The sequence below is a fragment of the Struthio camelus genome, chromosome 6, assembly GCF_040807025.1.
Source record: "Struthio camelus isolate bStrCam1 chromosome 6, bStrCam1.hap1, whole genome shotgun sequence".
NCBI classification, from domain to species: domain Eukaryota; kingdom Metazoa; phylum Chordata; class Aves; order Struthioniformes; family Struthionidae; genus Struthio; species Struthio camelus.
The window spans coordinates 34855122-34882613 of record NC_090947.1 but is presented as its reverse complement, the minus strand read 5'-3'; the positions used below and the strand labels follow the sequence as shown (position 1 = coordinate 34882613).

The 27492-nt window shown below is 45.1% G+C and overlaps 1 protein-coding gene across 8 annotated transcripts in view; it reads right to left on the bottom strand.

The window, feature by feature from the left end:
* Nucleotides 1-27492, bottom strand: part of KALRN (kalirin RhoGEF kinase) — a 528885-nt gene that overhangs the window by 77170 nt on the left and 424223 nt on the right. For 5 of the 8 annotated variants that reach the window (XM_068949097.1, XM_068949096.1, XM_068949098.1 and 2 more), the window contains exon 34: nt 25671-25917. In XM_068949097.1, coding sequence (XP_068805198.1) covers nt 25671-25917 — 247 coding nt within the window. Of the gene's footprint in view, nt 1-25670; nt 25918-27442; nt 27473-27492 lie in introns of all 8 variants that reach the window. The other 3 variants (XM_068949099.1, XM_068949100.1, XM_068949102.1) reach the window with 1 other exon arrangement.

Genomic DNA, 27492 nt, shown 5'->3' with positions numbered 1-27492 from the left:
CATTTCTATTCCCAAAAGCTCTCTTAGGAACAGGTAATGTTCAACAACACTTAACACTGAATAATCTTAAAAAGAGCTTATCGTTACCCTAGCCTGCTAGAGCAAATCACAGAGCAGAAGTGAGCAGCCAGGCTTCTCCTTCTGCTATTTGCATTCAGAGACTACTTATCAATTTCACAACTTCTCCAGCTGAAATCCTTGCAGGTCTCTTTGCCTCCTTCAAGGAGGACACGTACGTGCACACAAATTTTAACAGGTTTGCACCAGTGAGTCATTATTTACCGCGTCTGAGAAGAATGGCATGGGGACTGCCAGGCACCCTTTTGGGACCGTGCTTATCTTGGTGCTTCTGTAAGCAGGGTATAAAGCAGGTGGAGGAAAGCATGACTCCACGGTAGCAGAAAGAGCCATTTTTTTGCTAACAAAATTCACCCTGTCATGCTAATCCTGCTCGCTCAACTGAGCAGAGTTTTCCTCAGCCCTTGTGTCCCTTCCGACAACTTTATCTACCAGGGCCTACTCTGACTCCGACTCAGCTTGTGGAGGTGGGAAAATGTAGCACTTGGAAGAGATGTTCCTGCCACAGGCTTACCAGTTTTCTCTTAAGAGAGCCAGGAGAAAACATTAACAACTCTCTCAAACCTCACCACAGCCATTTTCTGGTGAGTGCAGGGAGAACCTGAGCCAAGCACGAGAGAAAGGCTGCCCACAGAAGGCCAGTACAGTTGATCCTCTTGACTTTACTGAGATGCAGCTGATGAGCAACAGCTGGACTTTACCAAGGGAGTGCATTTGGAGAAGGTAAGAGTTTCCTCCTGTTTGTCATTGCGGGAGCACCAGGAAACTCGGCAAGCTTTGGTTGACACCCTTCGTTTTACTATTGTTTTCTCCTCTGTCTCATTTTTGACAGAACTGCTTTGGCCATGCATTCCTCTACGCTTTACACAGCGTAACCATGGCTCAGTCTGAAACACTAAATAAAATATGTTCAAATTAGGAAATGTTATGGGCTTGAATATATTACTGCAGATCATTCTCTTGCTACCACACAGCACAAAGGTACCCGTTTCCTTCGGAAAGCTCTGCAGCTCACTGTAACACAATGTCAGCACCTTCTATAAAAAGTACCATCAGATCTCGCTTTTTACCTAATGAAGAAATAACTTTTATTAACGTGCCGTTGACAGCCCTTGTAATTATGCCAGTTTTCCCAACTTCCAGTTAAGGCTCTGCATTTCTGACCAGCTAGCAAAGACCTACAAGGTGGCTGGCTGAGCTCCCTTTACTGCACATCAGTCACTACCACTCTGTCAAGAAAAGCTTACTGTGTTAGGCTTGCAGCAAAGAGGTTCATCAGACTGAGCCAATAGCAAACCAAAGACTCATGAAAGGATAGCAGGAAGAGGAAAAGAAAGAAAGAAAGCAAAAAAAAGGCAGAAGAAAGAGCAAAACTGTAGACAGGAGAGGGGAGAAGAGGAGAAGCCAGAGGGGCAGGAACTTTGAGCAACAGCCTCGCTAGGAGCTTAGAAGAGACACAAATCCACCCCATCTCTCATTTTTAACTTACTCAGATTAAAGGTCTGACATTTGGAGTAAGCTTTTTTGGTTCTGGAATGAAAACTTTGGATACGACCAGCTGCCTGCTCTGAACAGCAACTGTTTAAGAAGGCAAAGGGGACATGTTCTTTATTGAAGCCAATAAACTGCATCTATTTAAATCAGTCTTTCCTATATCTAACTACCCTCTGGTAAAAATGTGTTATATTCTCACCTGAAGCCACCCTGCAGCCACAGAACATTATCTAGAACAGGGTGTAAGGTATTGTACTGTGAAGTAATGTTGACACTAAACTATTATTAACCATGGACCCTTTAGTTTAGGCTGTACATAGCTGCATTCATGTCTAGACGATCAAGTCCAGCAGCCAGGAACGTCTCTCCTTGCACCCAAAGAAAAGGATTTCCTACACCTTGCTAGTGTTTTCCATCCCCTTATCGCCTCTTAATGCGGTGAGACCCCACTATGCTGTAGGGAGGTCTAGAACTGCATGAGCTGAGCCACTGCAACAAATGTTGGCAGTGCCCTAGGTACAGTATGGCACCTCCAGATTAACTTGCAGGTTAAATCTGAGTCACTGGATATTCTTTATAAAGCCCGGTGCTGTAGACTCTCAAATCCAGTCTCCCTCTGACTCAAGCTACATGCATTCAGTGACAGGCTCGAGAGCTGTAAGTTGAAGGTAGTGCAGAGTAATGGCACTAAACCTCTGGACTTTGCTCCTTGTTTAAAGGCAACAAAGTTTTCACTTTGTCACATTCAAGCCAGGCAGCTTATCATCTGCTTTAGAAAAGACATTTCACAAAGTAGGAATCCCTCCAATTTTTTTTTAATCTTTTCCTCATCAAGACCATTTAAAAGAGGCCTCTAATCTGAACCACACAGACAACTGAGGAGACTCTGCTAATATGTGCTTTAAAAAAGTCATTTTCAATCACAAATCCTGGGCTGATCTGTAAGGAGAGTTGAATTCTGCTTATCGGACCACTATTAGAATTTGAACCCTCTTATCACTCCGCCTTCATAGTCAGTTTTGCACTGCTAACAAGCATCTTATTGCACTAGGTCACTTTGCGTTTGTGCATTTAAGCAGCCCTGCAAAAAGCCTTGCTTGTCAGCTCTTGGCTGATTAAGGCTATTGGCCTGAAGGCTGTACAAGCCTACTGCTCTTAACTACCCCTTTTTATGGCTGAAAGTAAGTGATAACACTCTTGCTCTGAGGCACTCCTATATTAGGATTCATTTCTCTCTATATTTGAGGACAGACAAGTAATCCTTATTTAGTTCAGGCAGAGGACTATATGGGTCAGAGCAAAACTGCAAATGGTACTAAGTGTCAGTCGCTTTTCTTGGATGGATCCCAAAAGCTTTGTACATGGGCAGAGCCGACAAGATCGGGAACTCACCAAGAGAAACAAGTCAAAACAGCACCAAGGTCTCAACTGCTGCAAAAGGCAGGATGAGATTTATGCAAAAGAGTATTTTGAGCTAACTGTCAGGATCCTTCAGAGAAATGCCCAATTACACAAAATTTACACATTTCCTGCTATACTTGGGAACTAGGGTTTAGGTTTTTCATCTCTGTGTTATCGTTGCTACTTGAGAGATCGAGTATCTGCATCACTTCCAACCTCCACAGCAGGAAAATCACTGACACAGGTTGTACGGACATAACCTCTGCTTGAGAGTGGACTGCACACTTATCTTCTCAATTTCTCCAACCAAAAGATGCTTTATTGGCATGACAAAACCTACTCAGCTGCTGCCAAGATCAAGAGACATCAGGCATCTGTCACCAGGAAAAAGCTAAGCCAGACTTATATAGGTGAAGGGAAGGTCATCTACAGGGCAGCAGCAAGAACAACTCCAAGTTGCTTCATATCCATCCTACAAACAGTGTCGTAGTCACGTATTTTTACTGTGAGTCTACGATCAGAGAGAAGCCCTGGGAAAGAAGAGTAGAGAAATGATCCCCCAAACGGAAAGATGATCATAGACAATGCTGAATACATGAAGTTAAAGCGTCGAAAGTCAGGTCACAATACTAAAGTGTCTCCGAGCTTAACGGCATAAGCTGCCAGCAACCACACACTGTTGCCATAGTCTGGAGCACCAAACATATCTCCTCCGATGCATGCTTTGGTACCTGCTTGTATTTAGGGGTTATTTCCATCATCTGACTGCCTCTGTTTTTCTTTAATAAACACAGCACAACAGTTAGCCTCTTCCAACTTTCTGCTCAAAGTTTACTTCAGTCCTTTCTTGTCCTTGGTAGTAATCAGTATCACAAAACACCTTTTGTTACAAAAGGGGTAAACTAGAACTGCAAACACAGTTAACATTTCAAAAGAAGAGAGGAGAGCCAGCTGCTTCCCCTTCCCCCTTCTGGAGCCATTTGCAGACTGAGGGCAAGCAGCAGAGAGATTTTAATCTGTTACAATCAACATTTGAAAGTCCAGAGCCATGTCAGAGCTTGAAGCCTGCTCCCTGCTGCATGGGCCAACAGATTAAAGCACGACCTGTCCTTGAAACTTGGCTCTCACATAAATGTAGTCCTACAACCTTTCTGTTAGCAGCCCTAGCACCACGTTATATGCCCATTTTTAAACCCTGCAAAATGGGGATTTTGTGCACTGAGTTCAAGAGTCGCTTATTTGGCGTGCAGTAGCATGTTGACAAAGGCCAACGTCTTATGAAGCCATGGCGAGCTCAGTGCACTGCTAGTTCTGGTGTTGCTGCTGCCGCTTACGGGTGTCTTTAGTCCAGGGACCAGAGAACACGGCCCCTGAACGGCGAATGTGTGCATCTGCCCTAGAGCCATCTTCATTTGGGGATGTGCAGATGAATTCCAAGCAAGAACCAACAACTAGCTAAAAACTGTTTTTAAGGACTTTGCCTTTTCATGGGAAAAAAGTAAGTTTTGGTTGGGACATTTTTGCTTGCCAGTTCAGAGAACGGGAACACTGAAACCACACAGACTCTTCTTCAAAAAACTCACTCTGTCCAAAACAAGCTCAAGAACGATACAGCAGAGCAAAGGCTGCAGGCAGGGAATTCCTCAGCCATACATTTTAGCTGCACTGTTCCTTGTAAAAGCCAGATTTATTTTATTTTATTTTTTTTACAAGACACTCTAGCTGCTCTAGCTTTCCCACATCTCTGCTAAAAGTAATCACAGTTTCAGTTCAGCAAGCTTCCCCAGACCTTCCCACATCACCATTCAAAGACTTGTGAACTGTGAGAAACAGATGTTCCCAAAGCATTTTGCTCCTATCCAAGCCCAAGCCATACTGGAAGGGGGGGGGGGGAAATCTCTCATTTAAGCAAATATTTCTCCCCGCCCTATTGACCTTACAGTCCCAGGGTGCTTCCTACCAGCACGATAAAATGTATCCTGTCAACTCGAGCCCTCTGCCTCTCGGTGCGGCGTCCCGCGGCACGCCGGCCCCACCGCTCTCCGCCGGGGGGACGCCCGAGGGGGCGGCGGCCGCTCTCCCCTCCGCTCGGCCCGGGGAGGCCGCGGGGCTGCCCCGCCGCCGCCGGGGAGCCGGCTGCGCCGCCCGCGGCCCCGGCCCCCCGCGCCTGCCCGCGGCCCCGGCCCCCCCCCCGGGGGGGGGAGCCGCCCCCGACGCCCACCGACCTTTGCAGCAACAGCAGCAGCACTTCGCCAGGAGCCAACCTGCACCGGAGCGGGCGGGACAGCCGCGCCTGCCCGCTTTCATACTGCCTTCGGGCTGCTCATGGCAAGGAGCCACCAGCCCGTTTAAGGCGGGGGGGAAAAATAATTACCCTCCTCAAAAGAAAAAAAAAAATCTAACACTCCCAAAAGGAAAAAAAAAAAACACAGGGATGAACCGGCCGAGCCTCTCCCGGACGGTGTGCCCACCAGCCGCTGTCCCCGCGCACCTCCGGGGGCGGAGCGGGGCGGAGCGCGGCCCGCGGCCGCCGCGCCGCCTTATGCAATGGGGCGGCGGCGGGCGGAGCGCCCTGCGCGGCCGCGGAGCGCCGCGGGCCCGCGCGGCTTCGGCCTGCGGCGAGACGAAGCTCCCCGCCTCCGCCTCGGAGGGAAGGCTGCGGTTGCGCTAAGGCAGGCTGCAGCCGATGCAGGGGGCAGCAAAATTCGGGAGCTCGAAAATTACGCTGCCCGGGAGGAAGTCTGCTAAAGCTCTGATATGCTGTGGAGAAGGTTTTTCCTCCAAAGTTTTTAAAAGGCAAAACTTGTTTTAATGTTTTTTTAATTAAGTTCAAAACTTTTTTTTTGGCAGTACTGTTTTTTAGCTTGTGCATGCAACAGCTAAAACTTTTTACAACTAGTTGAAAACATTAACTAGCCAGTCATCCTAACTCCTCTTCCGGTCAGGTTTTCTGCAGAAGCAGACCTGCTTGAGGTACCACAACCTTTTTGCTAAGGGTAAGCTAAATGCTCCCCTCGTGAAACATGGACCAATACACCAGGCATCAAAAAGCACTGATAGCTTTGGAAAGTGCCGGGCTGTTTTGTTAGGATTCTTGTCTAAAAAATGGAAAACTGGAGGCACTAAAAGTGCCTAGACCTTGCCAGAGGCAGCTGGTAGGAGAGGTTGGGCAGGATTCCCAAGCAGCAACCTCATAGCTGAGCACTCCTGTATCGAAAGGCTAACAAACCTAACAAACTGCTTCTTCCAGGCATGAATAGGTCCTGACAGGAAAGAGCAGCAAATAAAGTTGTGCTGTGTCTTGCACCAGTGTTTGCCTGAAGTCTCAGCGCTCAAGTGGCTGTATCGATGCCACATACTGGTGATCGGGACTAAGGCTTTTGGTTAGCCGCCTAACTACTTTGGAGTGGGTAACACTTCCCCAGCGCCAAGGGCTGTTTTTGGACAGGAGAGGGCCTGTGTTGGGTGACCGAGTTTAGCTGCCAGGCAGGATCCTGTGGACTCTAGATCTTCGAGGCAGAGGCAATCCACATGGTTCGATACCTGAAACTAGGAAGGTGGCAGAAAGACCCTTCCTGAGAGACTCCTTCCATGGCAACTGCAAATATCAAACCTTTGCGCTCTGCTTCAGGCTACGCCACAGGAATCACTCTTCGACTGCAGACTCACTGGAAGCACTGGCAACCTCATCACAAGTCTGGAGAGCAGAGTATTTTCCTGCAAACGCCCTTGAGCTCGAGGGTGCTCTTCAATACAAAAGAATGAAGTGAACCTTAACTCTGTTTCCACTTCCCTGCATGTTGTGTCTTTCTTTGACTTGGTACTTTGTCTATCTGGGAGCCACAAGGGTATGCCTCTGCGGTATGGCTGCAGCTCTTGTGCATGCATCAAGAAGATAACATGTCTTACTGAAAGCAGAAACCACAGCTGCAGGCCTGGTAAGGAAGAGGTGAACTGGGAAGGGGCTTAGACAACCCTACCCTTCTGTGCCTCTCCCTTTCCCCACAGACCCTTTGCCCCTGCCAAATTTCCTTGTGAAGCAGCTCTTCAGGCAGCTGTTTCAGATACCTCAAGAGTCAGGCAGTAAGAGCAGAAAGCACAAGCTTAGGACCTCCAAATGAGCCAGGAAACTTGTAGCAGAGGTCTTCTGAGATGACCAGCTGTCTACTTCTCATCTGCTCTGCCGTATACCCCATCTGCCTCATTTCTACTCTGCTTCCTCACACCATGTCCGTCTCCTGCCCTCTGAGCTGGTTGCCTCCCACTCAAACTCAGCCTGCTTCAAACAAACCCCCCAAAAGAGAGATAAAATGAATATGCTCTTCATTGCCATCTTCCTGTTCACTTGACTTCTGCCGTGTCTGTCTAGGCAGGCGATACGGTCTTTGAGGCAGGAGGAATCTCTTGCTGAGTGTTTGTACAGGGCCTAGCATACCTTCTTCTTCGGTGGGCTTTAGAAATTATCGTAAGAAAACCATCAAGAGTCCTCATTTACAAAGCTAGGAAGTACCCCAGAGATGTAGCATTTCACACTGAATTCCCATGACTCTCAGAGAAGCTGACTGCTACAAGCATCTCTGGAGCAGCTCAGCTGAGAATTTTGCAGGTGCAGCGTCCGCAGCAGCCCTGTCTTTTCACCGATGCTGCCTGACCTGCCTCCTGTGAAACCCTACTGATCTGTGAGTTTTGAGGGGTTCGCAGAGACATCTAGTGGCAAACCCTAACATCTCAGAGAATAAATCCTAGGGTTGCTTTGGGGGCAAAAAGGTTCATTTCTGATTACAGTCGAGGAATGTTTGAGCTATTGGGCCAAGAAAGAGCATCTTACAAATATGTTGCATGTTACACCAAAGACACACTGCAATAAAACAGTGCTTAGAGTTGAAGTTTGAGACTCTTAGGAGGGATTTGACACAGGTTTGTAGCACTCATAATTGCAGCCAAACTTCAAATAATTAAGGTGCAATCTCAGTTCTGAAAACTTGTTTAATTAAAACAGAACTGAAGTTATTATTCTGGGGGCAAACAGGCTCATTTTTTTCCAAATCTACAATGTTGGCAATGTTGCGAAGGTTATATCCAAAAAGTTACTGTTTAAAATATATATGCCCATTGATAAACTATTCATGCAATAAATATATCATAAAACAAGATACAATGACTGAGAGATATATGTCTTAATAATCACATCATATCAATTAGCTGCTATAAAGCAGAAGAGGAGATGTGCTGTGGACACATCTCCTCTTCATCCTGGATGTAGCTCACCTTTCATCCTGGATAAGGAAGCCTGCTATCATCAGCTTCAGTGGGAACTTACGCTATCAGCTACAGGAGTTCATCCTTTACCCTCAGAGACGAAGTTCAGCCTTTGGGATATGGGAGTGCTGCAGGATCATGTAGGAAAAAAAATCCACACGATGGACTCTGCCAGGGGTTCCTGCGAGGCCTGTTTGGCCCTTGGCAAGGCAAACACATCCGCCCTTGCTCTGAACTATGCCTCAGCGCCACGAGATCTTCAAGGAAACACCTATCGGCACCACACTCGCACCACATTGCCGTTACTTGCTGTGGTGCAGCTGAGAACATCTTATGGGTCCTGTCTTGCTCCATCTTAAACCAAGACCATTATCAGCACGCATTTGCATGGCGGGGCGAATGCGCTGCTCTGTGCAACGCAGAGCTGACAGCATGGAAGTCACTGGAGCCTAATATCAGGGTGACGGGGAAATTAGTGCTGTCTGCTCTTAAATATGCCTTTAGAGATTCCCCAGGCATATTGGTTGCTTTCCTATGAAATCGGAGAGAGTCTGTAGAATTGATTCTTGCTGTTGAGGGGAAGTAAGTTCTCCTACTACTTTTACCCAGTTCTCTGGGAGAAATTTGGGAGTGAAAGATGGAACATATTAATCTTTACACTGTTTTCAGTGCTCCCTCATACCTACAGCAGCTGTTTAATTTCCTTCAGTTATAAATTGTTTCCTGCCCAACACTTGTAGGGGAAACACAGGGCTAAACAAGAAATGGATGTAAACTGGCATGGCTTTGTTTGGGTCAGCAGAAATATGCTGAAATCTGCCTGGCCCAAATTGTCCTAGCAGTCTGTGATGCACAACTGCAGTGGCACCATCTCTCCCTCAGTAACAGGTGCTCTTCCCTTCCCCCCTTTTACATATCCATAGAGATGAATAATGTAATGGCTGTCAAGAGCATCTGTTCATTACTTAGGCAAGTCAATCAAACAGTGCGCTTCAGGCTGTAAAGTGATCTGCACAGCAAATCCATCCCTATGGGCACCACTATCAGGGAGTAAGATGTATTACGGCTGTTTTTTTTTTTTTTAAATCCAATGACGCTTACGTATTAGACAGTCATTTCTTATGAGAGAATAGGGAAACTACTAATAGAAATAACTCAAAGATGGCAAAAGGAAGGTAGATTCATACAGTTTTCAATACATTATTTCAAATATGTGATGACTTACAGAGCAAGATGCAGATAGTGCAAGAACATGCACGAGTTAAGCGTGGTTACTAGAGAAAGCTAAGTGCCTCTGCAGGGCGCTTCAGCTGGTGCCAGCAGGGCAGCTAACACGGACGTGCCTAGAACCAAGCAGTGGGAAACACCAGGAACAAGGACTTAAGCAAAATTTGTTTTCTGACAATGTCACCGTTCACGGAGAAGTCCAGAGTTACGCAACAGCTTAAGAAGCCCAGCAGACACTGGGTGACTGGTTTAAATACTTTCTCTCCCACTTACTTTCTGGGTGACTTTGGGGGGGAAAAATCACCATTTCATGCCTTAGCCTTCTGTGTGTGCAATAAAAGAATACTGGCTTTCTGCGCTCCCTGTAGAGCGGTCTGCAACTGAGAGGTTACGCTGAACCACAAGAAGAGTTGTTAATTGTTCGGGGTGTCTTAAAATGAGTGTGGCAAAATATGGCTGTGATGTTACTGGCCTTTACATTTTGTGTTAAAAAGCACCCCCGTCAGTATGTCTTGCTTGCAAATCCTACCCACAAAACCAGGTAAATCTGAACAATTGGAGGGAAGGCAGATTGGCAAAGCGAAGCAGTCCTTGCTCAACCAGGACATTTCAGTACATTATTCTTGGCTCTGGCTCCAGCTATTTTCAACAGTACTAAACATTCATTAGATTAAATCAAATGAACCACGTTCTTTAAAAATAGCCAGAGCCTTGTCGTGCCAGTTGGAAAAAACAACAACTTTATTGGGTATTAAAACAGATCAAATAAATTAAAAATAAATAAATAAATTGGGTCATATTCCCTCCTGGCTGAAGGGAGCACAACTCCAAGGAGAGGTCTTTGGCTCCTCAGTTCAGCACAGTGGTAGGTAAAAAAAGAACATTCTCAACTAGCTAAAGCAAACAAATTAAAAAGAAATACAGACAGCCCAGCACAAACTCCTCGCTGAACTGCAATGTAGGCATACATTCAACAAATGTTAGCGTGTAGCATTCCCAATCCTTCTGCTGTAGACATCGGCATGGGATGGGGTTTACGGCAACTTATAGCAGTGTCATGACCAAACAGCATCCTGGCCAACCGTTTCTACTGTAAAGCCTTAAAAGCCACAGCCAGCCCTATCTACTCTACAAAACCCTCAAATATAAGGCTGCCCTAACCTTTACTTGCTGCATAACCCACCTCCCGCCAGCCTCAGAAGTCTCCCACTGACAATGTCACGGTTCTCCTTCCTAACTTACAACCCATCTTTCTTCTTTCTCTGCACCCAGTAAATGAGAATGAGCCCAAAAGAAAAGTTGCTTAGAGACTGAGCCCTAAAAGGGGCCCATTCGGCAAACAAACAGCACCTGGGGATGGCTGTAGCCATAAGTGCATACCGTACAAGCACTTACTCTCATGTGAGGAGGCTTTTACTCACTTCTGTGGGCAGAACAGACCTGCTGAATGCACATACCCCTTTTTCCTGTATACTAATTTTGCCTCTTGGTATCTCAGGATACATTCTTACAGCATCCAGTTCCTCTGGTTTGCTGGTCACAGGCCTGATTCCACAAAATGTACTGCTACTTCCTTAACAGAGTAATCATTTTCCTACAGTAACTTGCTTAAGAAAACAGTTAGAAGCCAGGTCCGCGTACACTTCTGTCTCGCTACCTTCCTCCAACGTACCAGGGAACATCCATCACCTCAGAGCAGGCTCCTCTGCCTACAGCCTAGCTGTGACGCTTCGTCAAGGTAGCAGCATCATTTGGCAAATGCCTGCTCTCGGGTTGCCAGGGAGGATTTTCCCCATCTGCCCACAAGTACCACCAGATGCGTTATGCTCAGATAAGGCTGCAGCAAAGAGCCTCACCTCACCACCTAGGGCTGAGGCCCAAAAAGTGGAGCCATATACTGCATTGTGTTAGTAGCGTATCACCTGGTTTCTGGAGAACTATGTTGGATGGTGGACACATCCTGAATAAGCTCCTGGTCAGAGAACAAAAAAGCAAAAAAATCCTTCAGCTAGAAAGAGTGAAATAAAAATTTAAAGCAGGTTTTGTATTTATTTCCTGAAGCACTTATCTCCATTAGAGCAGAGATATATGGTTGGGAGCTACTGCAGTATCAAATGATGGAAGGCACAAAGCATTAAAGTGCTGCCTTTTGGACATGTTTTTGCTCCTCTCTTAGTGTGTTGGGCCTCACTGGGGAAATCATGAACCTATCTCAGCCCATCATGATCTGCTTTCCAAGACAAACAGGAGCCTCAACCGCTTGTGCATGACAAAGGTGAGTTGCTTTTTTAGCAACTATAGACTAATAGTCTTATCAAAAGTGTTCCTGCTGTGCCTGTCTCAACTTGCCCGAGGTTATTCTATTTGGATGGCAGAAACCACAGCTAATTTTCTCTTTAAATGGCATTTCTCTTTCCTTAGAGTAAGTTGTTCCCTGCTTTTTTGTCAGAAGACCATTCAATCCACTTTCCTGAGACACTGCAGAAACGTGCAAGTTCTGTTTATCATCTATCCCCTCACCCACTATCCAATACAATTATGGTTTTCATGGCATACTAAAAGAAAAAATAAAAAACTGGCACACAACACTTGCTAGTTAGAGAGGAAACTCTCTTGTTTGGCCTGTCTGCCTTCTGCTAGGGAGCAACTGGACTGGAATTAAAGTACGATTCAGTGTCAGTGCTGTAAAAGCCTTTATTTATTTGGGCCAAATTACTGCATTAAGTGTATTTTCCATTTTCCTTTTATTTTTTTTTCCTTTGGTAAAAAGAGAACACAGAGGAATTCTTACAAGGCAGTGTTTAGGATGGCAACACTTTCTGATTTACCGTTATCAGTTTTAAGACAAGCATAAAAGAATCTGTAAAGCTGTTATTAAAATGTACGGTGGGTATAAAAAACAAGGGCACACATAACAAGGCAGCCTGCTGTGGGGAGAATTACAAAAATTGTTTTTAAGCTATTTTCATCAGCTTGTGGAATGACTCTGGCTAAGAAACAACCCCTCTGCTTTTATCAGTGTGTGGCACCCCTGCCCACTGTCATTCTCAAGTCTCCGCAGACTTGCAATAATTGCATTTCTAGGATGCTAGATCTTGGGCAGGTAGCATTTCTGCTGCCGTGCAGGAATACAGGTACAGGAATGCTGCTCCAGGGAACGTTAGTGAGCGGCTGTTAGTTTAGCACCGTACACTCTAGAAATCCCCTTTCCTCCTGGCACTGTCAGCTGACAAAGGCTGAAATGCTACACACTGGAGCGCCCAGTCAGTGCAGGACAGAAAAACCTGTTGTCCTTCTATGAGAGGGACAAGTACATGTCATCTTGGCGTATTTCTTTTTTTTGTCTTCCGATATTCAACTGATTTCTCGGTAGATAACAGCTCCAAATTACATGATAGTACCATGAGCACTTAAAATTGTCATGAGCCAACAACCCTGCCAAAAAACGTTGTCTTTCCTCTCTCTCCCAGGTGCCTGCTCCTTCCTGCCAATTCCCTTGTGCCAACAGAAATGTTTGTGCAGCCTCACAGGGAATCTGATCCGCAAATGGATCCAGGTTAAAATTAACCTAGGGAGAAAAAAGTTTATTTTAACCTAGATCAGTTCTTTAATGTGCCTTGGCTCTCACATCATTTTTACCCGCAAGAGCCTCGAGGTATATGACGGGTGAGTCACCTGCACTGCTGTGCTATCTTTTGGTCTCAGTGATCCCATTCACTGCGGTAGATCCCAATTGCTTTGGTAAGCACAGTGCAAACCTGTGAGGCTCAAACACTTTCAGTCTCCCTGCGCGAGACAAAAACGAGTTCTTCTGTCTGGCCGGATATCTCTTGTTCAGCAGAAAGCAGCATCAGCCCCACTGTTACTGAGATCAGATCCATCTTTCGCGTGTCTGGACGTCCCATAGCATGTTTCGTGAGGGCAACAAGCAGGTTGCTGGTTAGTGGGACATGTATTTTTGCACCTTTAAATGCAGAATGACACATCATCTAACGTAAGGAAAGGCCGTAGCAGGCTGAACATTGCACAATGGATACAGCTCTCAGGTGAAGGCTATTTAGAAAGCAGCTGTCCCTAAGAATTCAGTACTGGCCTGTGGATCAGCACTGTGACTATATGGCATAACTAAGGCAGAGTCATTTGAATAGATGTGCAATGACCAAGCAGGCTGCTGAGGTGCATAGCCTGAACTGCCTTTCCCGGCCACCCATGCACAAAGCTATCTATACTAATGTTTTTCAGGGGTTAGAACAGCCTTCCTTTACAGCAGTAGGAATTGATTGCTGCATGAAATTTAATTTGTAATTTGTAACCCGTGGAAGGAAAAATGTACTTATTTCACTAGGTTCCGCAGTTAGTAAATTCTTCGGTGTTTTTCGGCAAAATGATGCTTGGCCCTTAAGGTCAAATTCTGTTCTCTGGCACCTAAATGCAATTCCCATAGATTTCCAGGGAAACTGGATATATATTCCTAGCAGCCATTAACTTAAAATTCTGAAGATATTTGTAATCTGTGGAGAAAACAAAGGGCCAGGTATAGTCTGGAAGGAGTAAAACAGAAATGTGTGAAGATCTATGTGCAGTAAGAATACTTTTTTGGGGAAAAAATATCTTGAGTAGAAAGATTTCAGTGTTCTTCCCTAACCTAGAAAACAGAATAATGCCCTTGAAATGTATAAACACTGGGTGCTGCTATTTAATTTTTAATCTCTTTGGCTTACAAAAGCAAAGGGCAATAAGAACTTGTAATTTAGCATCAGGCAGTCTAATACTGGTGAGAAACATGGAGCATTAGGTCCACTTCATGAAAACAGGAGTCACCAACGTATATGAGTTGCAAGTTACATTGCCAAAGAGAAAAAGTCAGGGCTATTTTATTATGTGAAGTGTTGAACAGTGCATTACTATTGCTCCGGTTTGATGACACACCTTTAGAGGGACTGGAGGCCATCCTAGCCGTTTACTGCAATATGTCAGCAAGTACCCCTTGATTTTTTTACATTGCAGGAAATTTAATTTGCATTTTGCAAATTGTAGAATGGAAAACGTACTTATTTCACTGCAACACAATTCTGTAGAGTCAAGAGTTCTTCAGTGCATTTGTGAAGAGTATGTGATACAACATGTGAAAATAGAGCCTTTTAATGAATGCTGAGGACAACCACAATCTAGGAAGCTTTAATCTCTTATAATAGCAAAGGGATCTGTTATTTAGCTGTTCTGAGCTGAGAGAGACTTATTTAAACAGATTTTAGGAAAATAGCCAAACATGCAATCTACCTTAAAGAAGAGAAAAATGAAATTCTGGAGTTAAAGCATGGTAACATTTGTAAGAAGAGGTTAATACCTCTTATTGTACCAGTTAGTGTGAATCAAATAAAATACGCTAGCATTTATGTGAATAATTTTCTACCCTAGACTTATAGACCATCGTAGTTAAGAAGAGCATTAACCCGCCTTTCTAGAGTTTGGTATTAATACGAACTAAGCGAAGCTGACACTGGTTCAGGCTCTTCTTGCAAGTAACCTGCACGTGTAACCTGGCAATAACTGCTCTGACAAAATGCTTGCATAAATGACAAGAAAATCAGACTTTTTGTGTCAGGATTAATATATCAAATCTGTGCAGTATGCTGAAGCAGATATACAGAAACATAATTTCAATTACTCGAAATATATTATTTAATAGACATGTGTTTTGCGTTTCAGTTTTCCTCTCTCTGTTTCAGACTGGTCAGGGAAATGGGATTTTCAGCAGAGCTAGCTCACTTCAAAACATACTCATAACATATTTGTTTAAGATTAGCAACGGCAGAACCAGCCCAACAGGGTACAGGCCTTGAGGGATGTAAATACTGTTTTAGGACTATTCCCTTTGCTGTCTGGAAGCTGGAAGAGTGAGAAGGCAACATTTCTGGGAAGCCTTAAGTAAGACGTGTCCTCCTCATTATTATTGGTATTGCTGCAATTCTTATGAGTACCAGCTATAGGCTGAGCCCTTGCTGTGATGATACGAGAAAAAGTACATCCACATGCTCACATGAAGTTAGTAGGGAAATCAGGCATGAACCCAGAACTAGTGGTCTTTATTTCTCCTTCATGCTTAAATTTCAAACAATTCAGGGCAAAAGATCGGGGAGTAAGTTATGGCACATCCAGTATGGCAGAAAACCACAAAGGACGTAATAATGAATGGTGGCTCACTGAAGCTGGTTACCCAGCAAAAAGCCTAGGCAAACAACCCAGATCCACTCTTCCCCCCACAGTCCCGGATAGTTTATGGTCAGACGTCCATCTGTGAATCTGCTAAATTTAGTTTGGCATTGGAGGAAACACAGGATACAAGCCATCGCATGCTCCTCTCACTCCTTCACCAAAGACTGCGATTAACCTTCTTGTTAGCCTGGTGGGCCAAGCACTGCAAAATAACTCCCCCTTTCCCACCACGCTACACGTACTTCGAGACGCAGGACTAAATACAGAGGAAACAGATTATACTCAGGGGCCTATTTTTATACCCTTCCTCCAGGCTGTTTGTTTTTCACTAGTCGGGCAGAGGCATGGAGAGATATTACGACTGCTGGCTTCAAGTCAGAGCTACTATAAAACCTCATACCAGAAACTGAAATCTTTACTCTGCCTCCTCGCTCCTGGAATGGACATAGGTACCACAGCTCAAAGGTGCAGAAGAAACAGAGAGTATCTGTAAGGTCCCCATACTGTTAATAGAAAGAAATAGGAATCATATGCTGACCATTTTCAATAGGTGCCTCCCCGGATGACTGTACAGAGGGCCTTGGATAACACCTCACCCAAATTGGTCTCTTGAACTTACATACCCACAGCAGGGAGCCCGAGTCCTTTTTTGGCAGAATGGCTATGGCTCAGACTCGGTCAGTGCTGCTCACGGAGTCCCTTCAAACACACCTCTGCTCTGAATGGGCTAACGCAAGGGGACACTGATCTCGGCCGTTTAATGAAAAGACACATCCTGGGATAACTGGCACAGCTGGGGAACGGGCGGGACAGGCCCATCCCATCCTAGGGTCCTTTCCACGGGAAATGCTTCTGGTCTTCCCCAGGCAATACAGGACATCACACAGCCCAGATCACTCTTGGAAAGCAGTCTCGCGTAATGCATTTGAAATGCAGTATTCACTTAGTGGAACTGTCTTTGGCCTCTCAGTTGTAACTAACAATATGTTAGTAATAAAAATTAAAGATATTTCCATCATATGTCTTTCGAGGAAAGTTGGGAAAATCTGACCAGTGCAGCTTTGTTTGTCCAGATGTGCAGAGCTGAGCAGCTAAACTCCTTCCTGAGTGCCCCCCCGGGGATGGCTCACAGCAGGGCAAGACTGTGGCCACCCACCCACCCCCACCCAAGCAGCTGGGACCTCCCCTTCATCCCTGAGCAAGCTGAAGGGCGGGGGCACAGCTGCTTCCCTGCAGAAACAGCATCAAGCAAAGGGTGCTCTGGGGCTTCTCCCCACCTGCACCGAGGAGCATGGCACCGTCCCATCGTGCCGATCCTTCAATACCCAGCTGGCCTTATCCTGCCCTTGGGAAAAGGGGGTGTGCCACCAGGCAGGAGAGCCATACGGGCATGCTGAATTTCTGGTCCTTTTCTTCCACAGAGGCTATGGGAGGAACTGTAGTCCCAAGCCCAACAGGGACTCTGCCTTACTTTTTTTCCTGTGAGGAGGACTGAAAATGCCTTCTATGAAGGACTTTGCAAGCCAACTTCAATGGGACTTAAGTGCAAGCCTTAAAGAAACGTGAAGAGTTGGGGGAGATGTGGGCATGCCTCGGTGACACCCTTCGCCTTTTTCTTCTCTGCCTCATGTTCATATGCTCAGCCACATCTACTTGAGGGCTGTTCTCACCACTTTATACACACAGAAATGAGGCAAATGAAGGGAGGAAACAGGTCCAGGGAGGCCACAAGAGAAGCCTCATAAGAGCTGCTATCCCTCCTTCCCTTCTCCTCACTCCCTGTGCCTCCAGTCCGCAATGGAGGGATCCAGCCTGCCCTCTGGCTAGCTGTGTGCTGAGCTCCATCATCTGAGCCTGGATTTGCAAGCCACCAAGTCTCCACAAAACAGAAGTGCTGTAGTAAGTTAGCTGTACTCTCTTCCAAAAACTGCCTCACTAGAACATATCTGCAACAAGCATATCTAAAGGAAACAAATGACCATTTATCTTGACAGAGAAGATTTTTCATTTTGGAAGTAGACATCTCATGAGCAGTTCTCGGCGTAGTGTTGACAGAAGCCTGTCCAGCAGCGATACACCGTGGCTCTTTCCTTCCACAGAGACCAGCATTTAACCCGTCTAAAACGTTAATGTTTCTGTCCACAGGGAGATCCACACAAACAGTTTAGAAACATCCTGCACCACATTGTTGCTCATGCTTTCCCATTCGATCACTGTAAGCGCTTCTCTGCAAGTTTTCCTCCTTTTTCACTATCTGGCCTTGACTAATTCGATGCCAAACCCAGAATAATTTATGATCTCAACAGGAAGCAATTCCATCCCATATTCAGTTGCAACCTGGGAAGCTGGTGCCAGTATGTTAATTAAGAGATATGGGTGATAAATACCATACCTATTACTAGGAAACACTACTCTCTGGAAGCCTCTTGGCCAACTTATGTGAAGGTCCCAAAGGTGCCGTAAGCTACACATAAGAAAACCAAGTATACACTGCAAAACAAAGCTGTCAGAGATTGTAATGCCATAGGGACCTTTAGATCAGGTGCCCTGACCTATATGCTGATATCAGCTAATGAATTTTGCCCAGTTTTATCCTGCACTCTATCCTATTTGCTGTACTCCCGAAGCTGCTCCTGGGATATGCATAGTGAGGGTGACCTATGGAAGATGGGGAAAGTAGCAAGAAAAGCATGCTGGATGAGCCCCACATTACCTTACACCTATTAACTGCTTTTCCAGCTGCATATTCCTTACTGGTCCCTTGATGCATAGGTTGTGCCTGTAGATCGATATTCTTTTCTCCTGTACACCACTGCATGCAGGGGAGTTGCTTCTTTTTCTCATTGATGTAAAGAAGGAGAAACCCAAGAAATGGTGATGCGTCCAAATGTTACAGTATCAATGTTCTAATCTGTCTAATCAGATCATCTGTCATCACAAAATGTGTGAATTACAGCACTGTTTGTAGCACTGCTGCATTTCCGCTGAGTTTCTGTACTGGGCCAGGTGCAGAATCCTTTGGTACTCTTCAAGAGCTCAGTTGGCCGCAGCATGTCAAAATATCTTTTTTACTTTTCTAGGGAAGCCCAAGGCACGGCCACTGCACGGTGGAACTCTAGGTTATGCTGACAGGGGACTAGGTGGATAAAGTTTTACCCCCTGTCAGAAGGGGAAGCAAAAGCAAAGTAAACAAGAAAATTTGCAGGCCTTCTCTTTTTTAAACAAAGACTCCTGTGTTTAAAATAATAAAAATCCACTGAACAAAAGCAAAGCAACTTCCCCCAAAATAGCCTTTCCTGTTTTATCAAAGCATTCATCAAAATTGTCTTTCTCCATAAAAATAAAGTCCCAGGTAGAGCATTGGAGGTTTTTTGCTTTGATTAGATCACAGAGCAGCTGAAGCAATAAGTATAATTGACTTCACTGGTACCTGATATGCCCTGAACAAATCCGCGTGGCTGACCATGACTTGAAATATCTAGTGATGCCACACCAGAACTAAAAAAAAAATAATGAAATAAAAACATTACATCTGAGAAGTATGGGTATTCACAAGCCATCAGAACATAACTCCAACAGTCTATATACAATCTGTCTCCATGATTTTTAATTGTGGAGACCCACTGTGGAGGACAGGTATTTGCCATCCTTGGTCAGGTTTTGCCTAGCTTATCTAGTCAATCAGGAGCTGCTTTCTGACGCTGCCTCTGGAGCTTTACTACACCAGGAATTTATCAGTATAGTTCTGTCTTCTTGACATACTGATGTATCTGCCAGGTAAAATCCCCAGTAGATCTACAGACATAAAGATATGAATATCCTTACATGAGTATAGCTCATTCTCTCAGGCTTGACTTTGCCTACATCTTAGAAACACAATAAAAAATCACATCTTATCACCTCTACTGCCAACTGTTGTTAAATATCTATGTCTTATTAATTTGGAGATAATGGAGTCCAGGAGAAGGTGGAGCACATCAGGGATGGACATTTCATGGGTATCTATCTACTATGAGTTATTCTACTGCATGAATATGAGGTAGGAGAAAGCACAGAGGTCCCCGATTGAATGCCATTAGAGGAGGGGGGAGGTAGGTGTCACCAACCACTGCACGACTGGAGCTGACATCTCCCACTGAGTGAGAAAGGGGCAATGTGGTGGAGAGAAGCCATGAAGGGCCATGGAAATAAAGAGAAGCAGCTATCATCATTTGATGAGACAGAGGAGGGAGACACAGCACAGAAATGCTATGGGAAAAGGTGACCCGACTGAAGTAGCAAAGTGGTTTTGAGTTCTCTCACCTTTCTATGGCCATTCCTAGCACCACTGCATGGAGCCAAGCTCATCTCTGCCTTAGCTTTCTACAGTTTTTCTACAGGTAGACTGGGGCACAGCAGCAGGCTCCGGCAGCCCTTGCTGGCCCCGGCAGCCCTTGCTGCCAATCTGCAGCGAGCTGCCTTGGTACACCATGCTGGTTAGCCGTCTTGTTTCCAGCTGCTCTGTCATAATTAAAAAAGGAGGGAAAATGCAGTAAAAACTTTCCTGATATGGTTTTTCTATGTAAATCATGTCCTGTGCTTATAATAAGGATACTATGAGGCACTAAATGCCAGCAGGAGGGGTCCATGTGACCTCTCCTGAAAGACAGTCTATACTACAGAATTTTGACTCTGAAGCCCCTTGTTAGGATGGTATTAGAAACAGAGGTGAGGACTTGTTTTTTTATTTAAATGCTGCGTATTTACATTGATAATGGGAGACTGAACATTATTTGCTTAATAGAAACCCCGTGACCTGTTCATGCGCCAGTGAAATCAACTGCGTTACCTAATAAAATGTTTCCCTTTAGTTTCAGAGCCTTATAAACATTTCAATCGACTGCTCTTAATCAAAACTTTCAAAAACAAAAACAATTTCTCAGCCTCTACAAGGACAACTGAAGGTTAAATGTAGCGCTCTAAACCTCCTGAATTGTCCTCGCACAGCTCCCTGGGGAAATCAGGAATCATTACCATCGAATGTTTCGCAACAGAAATTGTTTAAAACAGAACAGAGAAAGTACGTGAGCCAATGCAGATTGCAATTTAATACTAAACAGGAACAGGGACACAATAAAAGTAGCCTAGACCCTTCCCTTCCACACTAAAATTCAAGATGGTCTTACAAATGGAGACGTGAGAAGAAATACTTATGCCTTCCCCTACACAGATCGCTCTTCTGAGATCAGGAACAGGGGGAAAGAGAAATCCACCCCAACAAGAGCTGGAGTAGCCTCACCAGCTTTGCACACTAATCCATTAAATGAGCTGCTCTTTCCCACAAGGAGTGGTCACAAAACAAGCAGGTCTCAGAGTGACCTCTTTTTTCATTGATACTGTTCTTCTCACCAGCCTCTTTAAATCCTTTCTCTGTGTCCTTTTACAGCCCAGCCTGCAATCACACCTACCAGCAACACGCTCTCTCTGGCCACAGCTGTGGGCAGGGGACCCCCTAAATGTGAAAGCTGTCACCCGAGCTTGATGGAAAACCCTGGTTTCTCCTGCCTGCCCAAAGCACAGAGGCCTGGGCGACCCCGCTGGGGAGCGCAGTGGGGGTGCTCACCACACTAACTTACACCTTGCGAGCCCTGCGCTCTTCCCTCTTCCGCTGGCAGAGACCCAACTATTTCTCAATTTGCTCTGTTTCAAGGACCCACCGCTGCCACCAAAGCCCCGCTGTTAAGTGGCCATCTGCCTGCACAGCAAGAAGTTTGCATAGCATCTTAAAAAAATATATTCCTCATCTCCTCCAGGGATGAGGGCCAGACACAAGCATCCTTACAGGCAAGATCTGGTCTGGGGCCCTGAATGGGATCCCTCTGCATACCATCAGCTCAAACCAAGAGCCATAAAACTCTGGTGGGTTTTTTTAACACTTTTTTTTTGTCCTCTGGTGATGGAGGCTGCTTAAAATTACTGCAAGAATTAGCCTTTGTTGCTCTTCAAATTAAACTGCAACTCTCATGCTACAACAAAAATGCTGGGTGATAAAACCACAGTTGTAAGATCAAGAGTTCTTCTAAATGCTTCATGGGCCAAATTCAAATTTGGAATCGCTCCGTTGAAGCTAACAGGCTGACACCAGGAATATGCTTGTCCCAGAGTGTTTAATGAATATCGACTTGGTCATTATGTTGCTTTCTGTCCATGTAGATTTCTCTCTTAACTTGAAATTCATAGTTTAAAACTTTAGAGCACAACTGTAGAGTAAAAGAGACAAGAATAAAAGTCACTGTTTTCCTGTAACAAGTCATGTGGGATAGTTCAAATACAGCTTCATTCTTAGTGGGTCACAGGTCTTTCTTTTTCTTTCCTTAGGAATGTTCATCAGAAAAAAAAAAAAACCCAGACCCACAAAGTCTCGAGCACAGTAGCAGAGACTGCAGACCAGTTCCTTTTACTTGGTAACCCATAAATTAGTTGGGAATGGTGAATCCTAGAAAACTAGGTGCATTTTGTACAAAGCATGTTTGCAAACACTGCCAGAACACCGGAAAGGAAGGACACGGAGGGCTATGCTTGGGCTCTGAGCTGCAGTCAAGTCATGAAAAAAAATCAAATGTATATCCTCCAAAGGAACCCAGGAATAAGTCAGATGGAGGGCTGAGAGACTAAGTCTTAAAACCCCTTTACTTTTACTGATCAGTGACAAGAGAAATCTGGAAAAAAGTTTCATTAAAAAACATAAGGAGTGGTATATTAGGGGTTTTCCCGCTCATATTTGCACCACCTTTTTCCTTTTGTAGTCTTTTACTTAAACTCAATAACTATTTTTCAAGGAACAGCGTAAACAAATTAGGAAGAGCCAGAATGCACATTCAGTCGTGAAGTTTGATTTTGCATTTCCAGTGGCTTTCAGTGAGGCTTTTTTAAAAAGGCTGATTTTTCATCTGGTGAACACTTACACTGATGTTCTACAAATTCTTCTGGCAATCCTAGTGAACCTTCCAAGTCCTCATTGGCTCAGGTGTTGTCTGATACATGTTGTTTGCTTTAGTCTTTCATTTCAAGGATGATAAGTAGCTGGGCCACATGACTTATGTTAAAAGTCCACCATAATTTATAGAGGACGAGACACAACAATTTGCCATTTTCCACTAAGCAGATGCAACTATCTTTTAATATTTGACAAAACTTGTGTATGTGTATCACAGATGGCAAATTTTACTGTTAGGAGCACTAAATTTTAAATACAGAGGCTTTCTGTTCTTGAAATTATACTGCTTGTAAAAGCAAAGAACTACGTATCTGGATAATTTTAAGATATCAGCTACTATCCTGCTCTTTTGCACCTGTGTATGTTCACATATTCAAAATAGATAGGGGGAGACCATTTTACATTGATATGAGATGTGCCAGCCTTTGTCCTAGGTTGTAGAGAAGGGCCAGGAACTTTGGAAGCCTGGACCAAGGGAATCCTGGTCCAAACCATGCCTAAAGCAACTGGAAGTAGAGATGGACATTAATCTGAACAGTCAGAGCCATTTAGCAACCTACCCTTCGCAGCATCTCATGGACTGGCTTTTGCAGTGGCTAACGCATTTCCCCCTTTAAACTTAACCCCACTTCTTTATTCAAGCATCTGCTCCTCTGGTTTAAGCAATTTCCAGTTTTCCTAATGGAGGAAGAACTGATTAGATACAAAAGAACCTATTTGCTGTGCTCTGGCCAAAACTGTGGATTAGGTGGTTATTTTTATCATTTCTAGCAGCACTTCTGGAGATCCCATTAATACCGAGGCTCGCTGATATAGGTTTGGTATGTGCAGGAAGAAAAAGGAGGCTGTGGGGGAAAAGAGTTACAAGGAAATAAGGGCCTTGAGTACATGGCTGGAGCAAACACGCCCCAGGCTCACCCCGCACCCGCTCAGAGACGATGGGACAAGAGCCAGCGCCAACCTGGAAGCGGTCACAGCGTGTTAGCATGATGGCTGTGCTAAGATAACCTGCCCTGCAGCAAGGCAAAGCTTGCTAGCTCAGGCTCAGTGCTGTGCTAGCACAGCGGGATGGCTCCCAGACGACAGCCTGCTCTCGTCTGCCAACCACGGCCTACCACTGTGCCTGTCGCGCTATACCTGCGGTATAGTTATGCCCTGAAGCTCACACAATCGTGCCAGAAGCAGAGCCACCGTGTCCCCTGCCAGCCCTCAGCCCACTGACCACGCTAACTCCTTCCTCCTTGGGATTTCCTGTCTCCCTTTCCATAGCCTCCTCTTGCGATTTTTTATAAACAGATCGTAAGTACTCGAGGAAAAACTCTTGACTCTAGAGTGCTTGAATGAGGTTTGACTGGTGTTTCACAATGTCCTTCAGTAGTGGATCCATGCCCAACTGCTGTACCATGCACCCACCAAGCACATCTCTTGCTTCCAGTGAGTCATTGTAGGCAGTGACTGCTCTTACCCAGGCCAGGCTAATTTTCAACTTTACTTTTCTGTTTATTCACAGATATTAACCTGCGTGTAAGTACCTGCAGTGCTTCTCAGAGAACAACCCAGCAGTGCCCTCTAGAGAAGCAGAGGACCAGGCCAAGTTGCTGTGGCAGCAGATCCGAAAGCCATGAGAGGCCAGGAGGACTCCAGGCTTAGGGGACGGGAGGCAGCAGATCTGAGCTGAAGTGTGTGAGAAGCTTGAAGTCTGCAACGCAGACATCCTGCACAGCCAGCAGTGACTTCACCTCCTCCCTTTTGCAAAACAGGGCAAGGAGAAACACTGCTGAGAGGATCAACTCTGAGGGGAAAAGCCCAGCTCTCCTTCCTCCGTTTTGGTTCAGGCCGTGTTTTAATGGAAACGCTTATTCCAGGTCTTTAGCACAACAGAGGCCCAGGAAGCCTGGCCTTACTCTCTATTTTCCTTGGTGCGTGCACAGCTCCCATCAACAGCAGTGGGAGTTGCAGGCATGGAACAAAAACAGAACAGACCTCAGCTTAAATGCTTTTTCTCAAAACAAACAAACCCACCAAGCTTAATTTGTTCAAACAAGAAAGGATCAAATTCTATTTCCCCTACTGCAGAGGGAAAAAACAATTTTAAAAGGCTAGTTCAAGTTGTGGGTTTGAAGTCAGGAATAGGACGTTAGGAGCCTTTTCTCCCTGGGCCTTACAGGAGCTGTGTGTGGCCGAGCTGGGGTGCAGTGATTTGCTAAAAGGGACCTGCTCTGGCCACATCGAGTCAAACAGGTTCTGGTCTATCAATCTCGAGCATCTCCTACGTCTTGTTGCATGGGTGCTATGCGTGGGACACACATTACTCAAAACAGAACACTGAACTGAATAGGCCACAGACACCACCACAGAAATGAACAATATTTCATCACTCGTTGCAGGGGTTTGTATGAAAAGGCAAGTCATTTTTCGGCAAACTGACATAAATGCACAAGCTCTCAGGTTAATACCGGTGACTTGTTTGGTTGCATGCTAATTGTAAAGGACTCTTTCCCCATTGTATTGTACCATTACACACACAGTCTCCAATTCACTAGTCAATAAAGTGTACCAGGACTTGCTGGTGACTTTTTTGCAATAACAGGCAGACAGGCAGCAGGGAAATAGTAGAAGGCCATGCATTAGTGCACATTGTGGTATATATAAAACAACATATTCACGATATGGGGCATCCTGGATGTATATGCAATTCGACTTTCTCTCCTCTAGGCTTTTAGGCACTGAAACCAGTCCCTTTGTTGTTTAAAAGGTCTTATTTTTATCCCAGCATAGCACGACAATAACGACTGCCACACAGCAAGACACACACATACAAACATTGATTCATGGAGATGGAGCTAGGCTAGAGCAGTGCTGATTCACAGAGACCCATCAACAAAATTCACTAAAGACTAAATGGTCTTTTACTTATGCCGACTGCTTGAAGACAAAAACAGCCCTAGCAGCTTTGCACTTACGGGATACAAAGGGGGAAATCTGAAACAGTCTTGACACCTGCCAGACTGTTGCCTACCTTTTCCTGAAGGGAAGAAGCAGTCCATCTCCACGCTGCTCCGTGAGTGGGAAATGCAGAGAGCGCTGCTGGGGACCAGGCCTTCCTGAGGCGGGCTCCGCTCCGTGGTGCGGACCAGACACCAGCCGGGCCTTTCGCTCGGCCGCTCCAGCAGCTCCACGGTCTGCCCGACTTGAATGCTCAGCTCGCTGCTGTGGCCGGCTGTGAAGTCCTGGAGCACCACAGTTAGTTCACAGCCTCCAGACAACTGTCCAGGTTCGACAGAAAAGAAAAGAACGGGAATAGACGTTAGAGTGCGCAAAAGGAAGCCACATCATCTTTATATTATATTTACACTGGCAAAGATAGTTAATAATTTCTTTCGTCAAAGTTCAAAGTATTATGACTCTAGTTTGCTTTAGTTCTTATTGATACTGCTGGGCTGAACTGAGAAATCAAAAGCTACCCACCCAGTAATGTTTCAAATGCTGCCGTTTTCTACCTGTGGGTGGATATTTATTAGGACCCTTGCTTTTTTATTGCTTTAGCTTCTTAGGTGAGCTTCTAGAAGGGCATTAGCCCAGGTCTCCTCCATACTCTGCCTCATGGCAGGACAAATTCCAACTCGCCCCTTTACAGCATGAGCTAGACACGTTCCCAGATGCCACCAGCGCAGCAAGGAAAGAGCTGCAACTTTTTGCAAGACAAGAAACATGCCCTCATCTTCCCAAACTTGCTTTAGGGACCTCTTAGGAGACTAGGGGATCCTGAGAGGGCAGATCAGAAAAGCTCCTCCCATGCTCTCTGATGGAAAACAGAGGTGTAAATATATAAACGTGGAGTGACTGATTATATGCTGACTTCCAGGATTTGTATCTAAGAATAAATGTATTGTCTTACTTCCGTACGGGGTGCTGGCAACTCACTGCTTTCCTTCAGACTCACACCCTGCGCCTCTCAATGAACAATACTGTCTCTGTTTAACCAGAGTCTCTACACAAAAAGAGACCTGATATATAAGTGTTTGTGTATATAGCAGAATGTAAGAGAAAAAGCAATTCCACAAGCAGCAGAACTAATGAAGCTTGCTTTCTTACGGATTTGGATTTCATGGTTGCATTCTCTGATGCCTAGAAAGGTGTAAGCACAAATCTAAGCTTTTTCTGGTTCCTAACCTTTCCAATGGGGCTTCCTTAGTGTCTGCCTGTCATTAGAGGCCCTTGTTTGGGTTCTTCTCCTCCACTTGCTGCCTGTTTCCCTGAAACATGCAGGAATCTTTGAGATCCTTATTTCACTGTCAAATTTCATTGAAATTAGTCCACTGATTGAAAAGTTAATAAGATGAGAACGGTAAACAAGCTGTTTCAGAACAGTGTAATCCTATAAATATCACTTTCTCAGGATATCAAGCTAAAAATAAGCATATTAGAATGTTTTTTAAAGAAACTACTTGTAAATACAACTGAATTGGGACAAATCTCGTAAGATGCTAAGTATCCCTGTGACATCAGTGAGAACTGGGAACTGCTTATCAGCTTGAATGGATGAGCCCCTAAGGAGTGCACCTTCCTTACACTCCTCTCTACAGACTTTACTCTTTGTCTGGTACAATCTCACAGCCCCTTATCTTAGCCTGAGCAGCCCCAGATGCATACTCCCACGGGAACAGCCTCTCTCCCCACTTCAGTGACATTGCGGTTCCTGTGTCTAAAGCAGGCACGAAAGAAATCCCATTCACAGTTGTCATATTTACAATTACAGAAAGGGATCAGTGGACAAGGACTGGCTCTCACCTGTCCTGTGTCTCTGCCGTAGACGAAATGCTAGATTTGGGGAAGAAGAA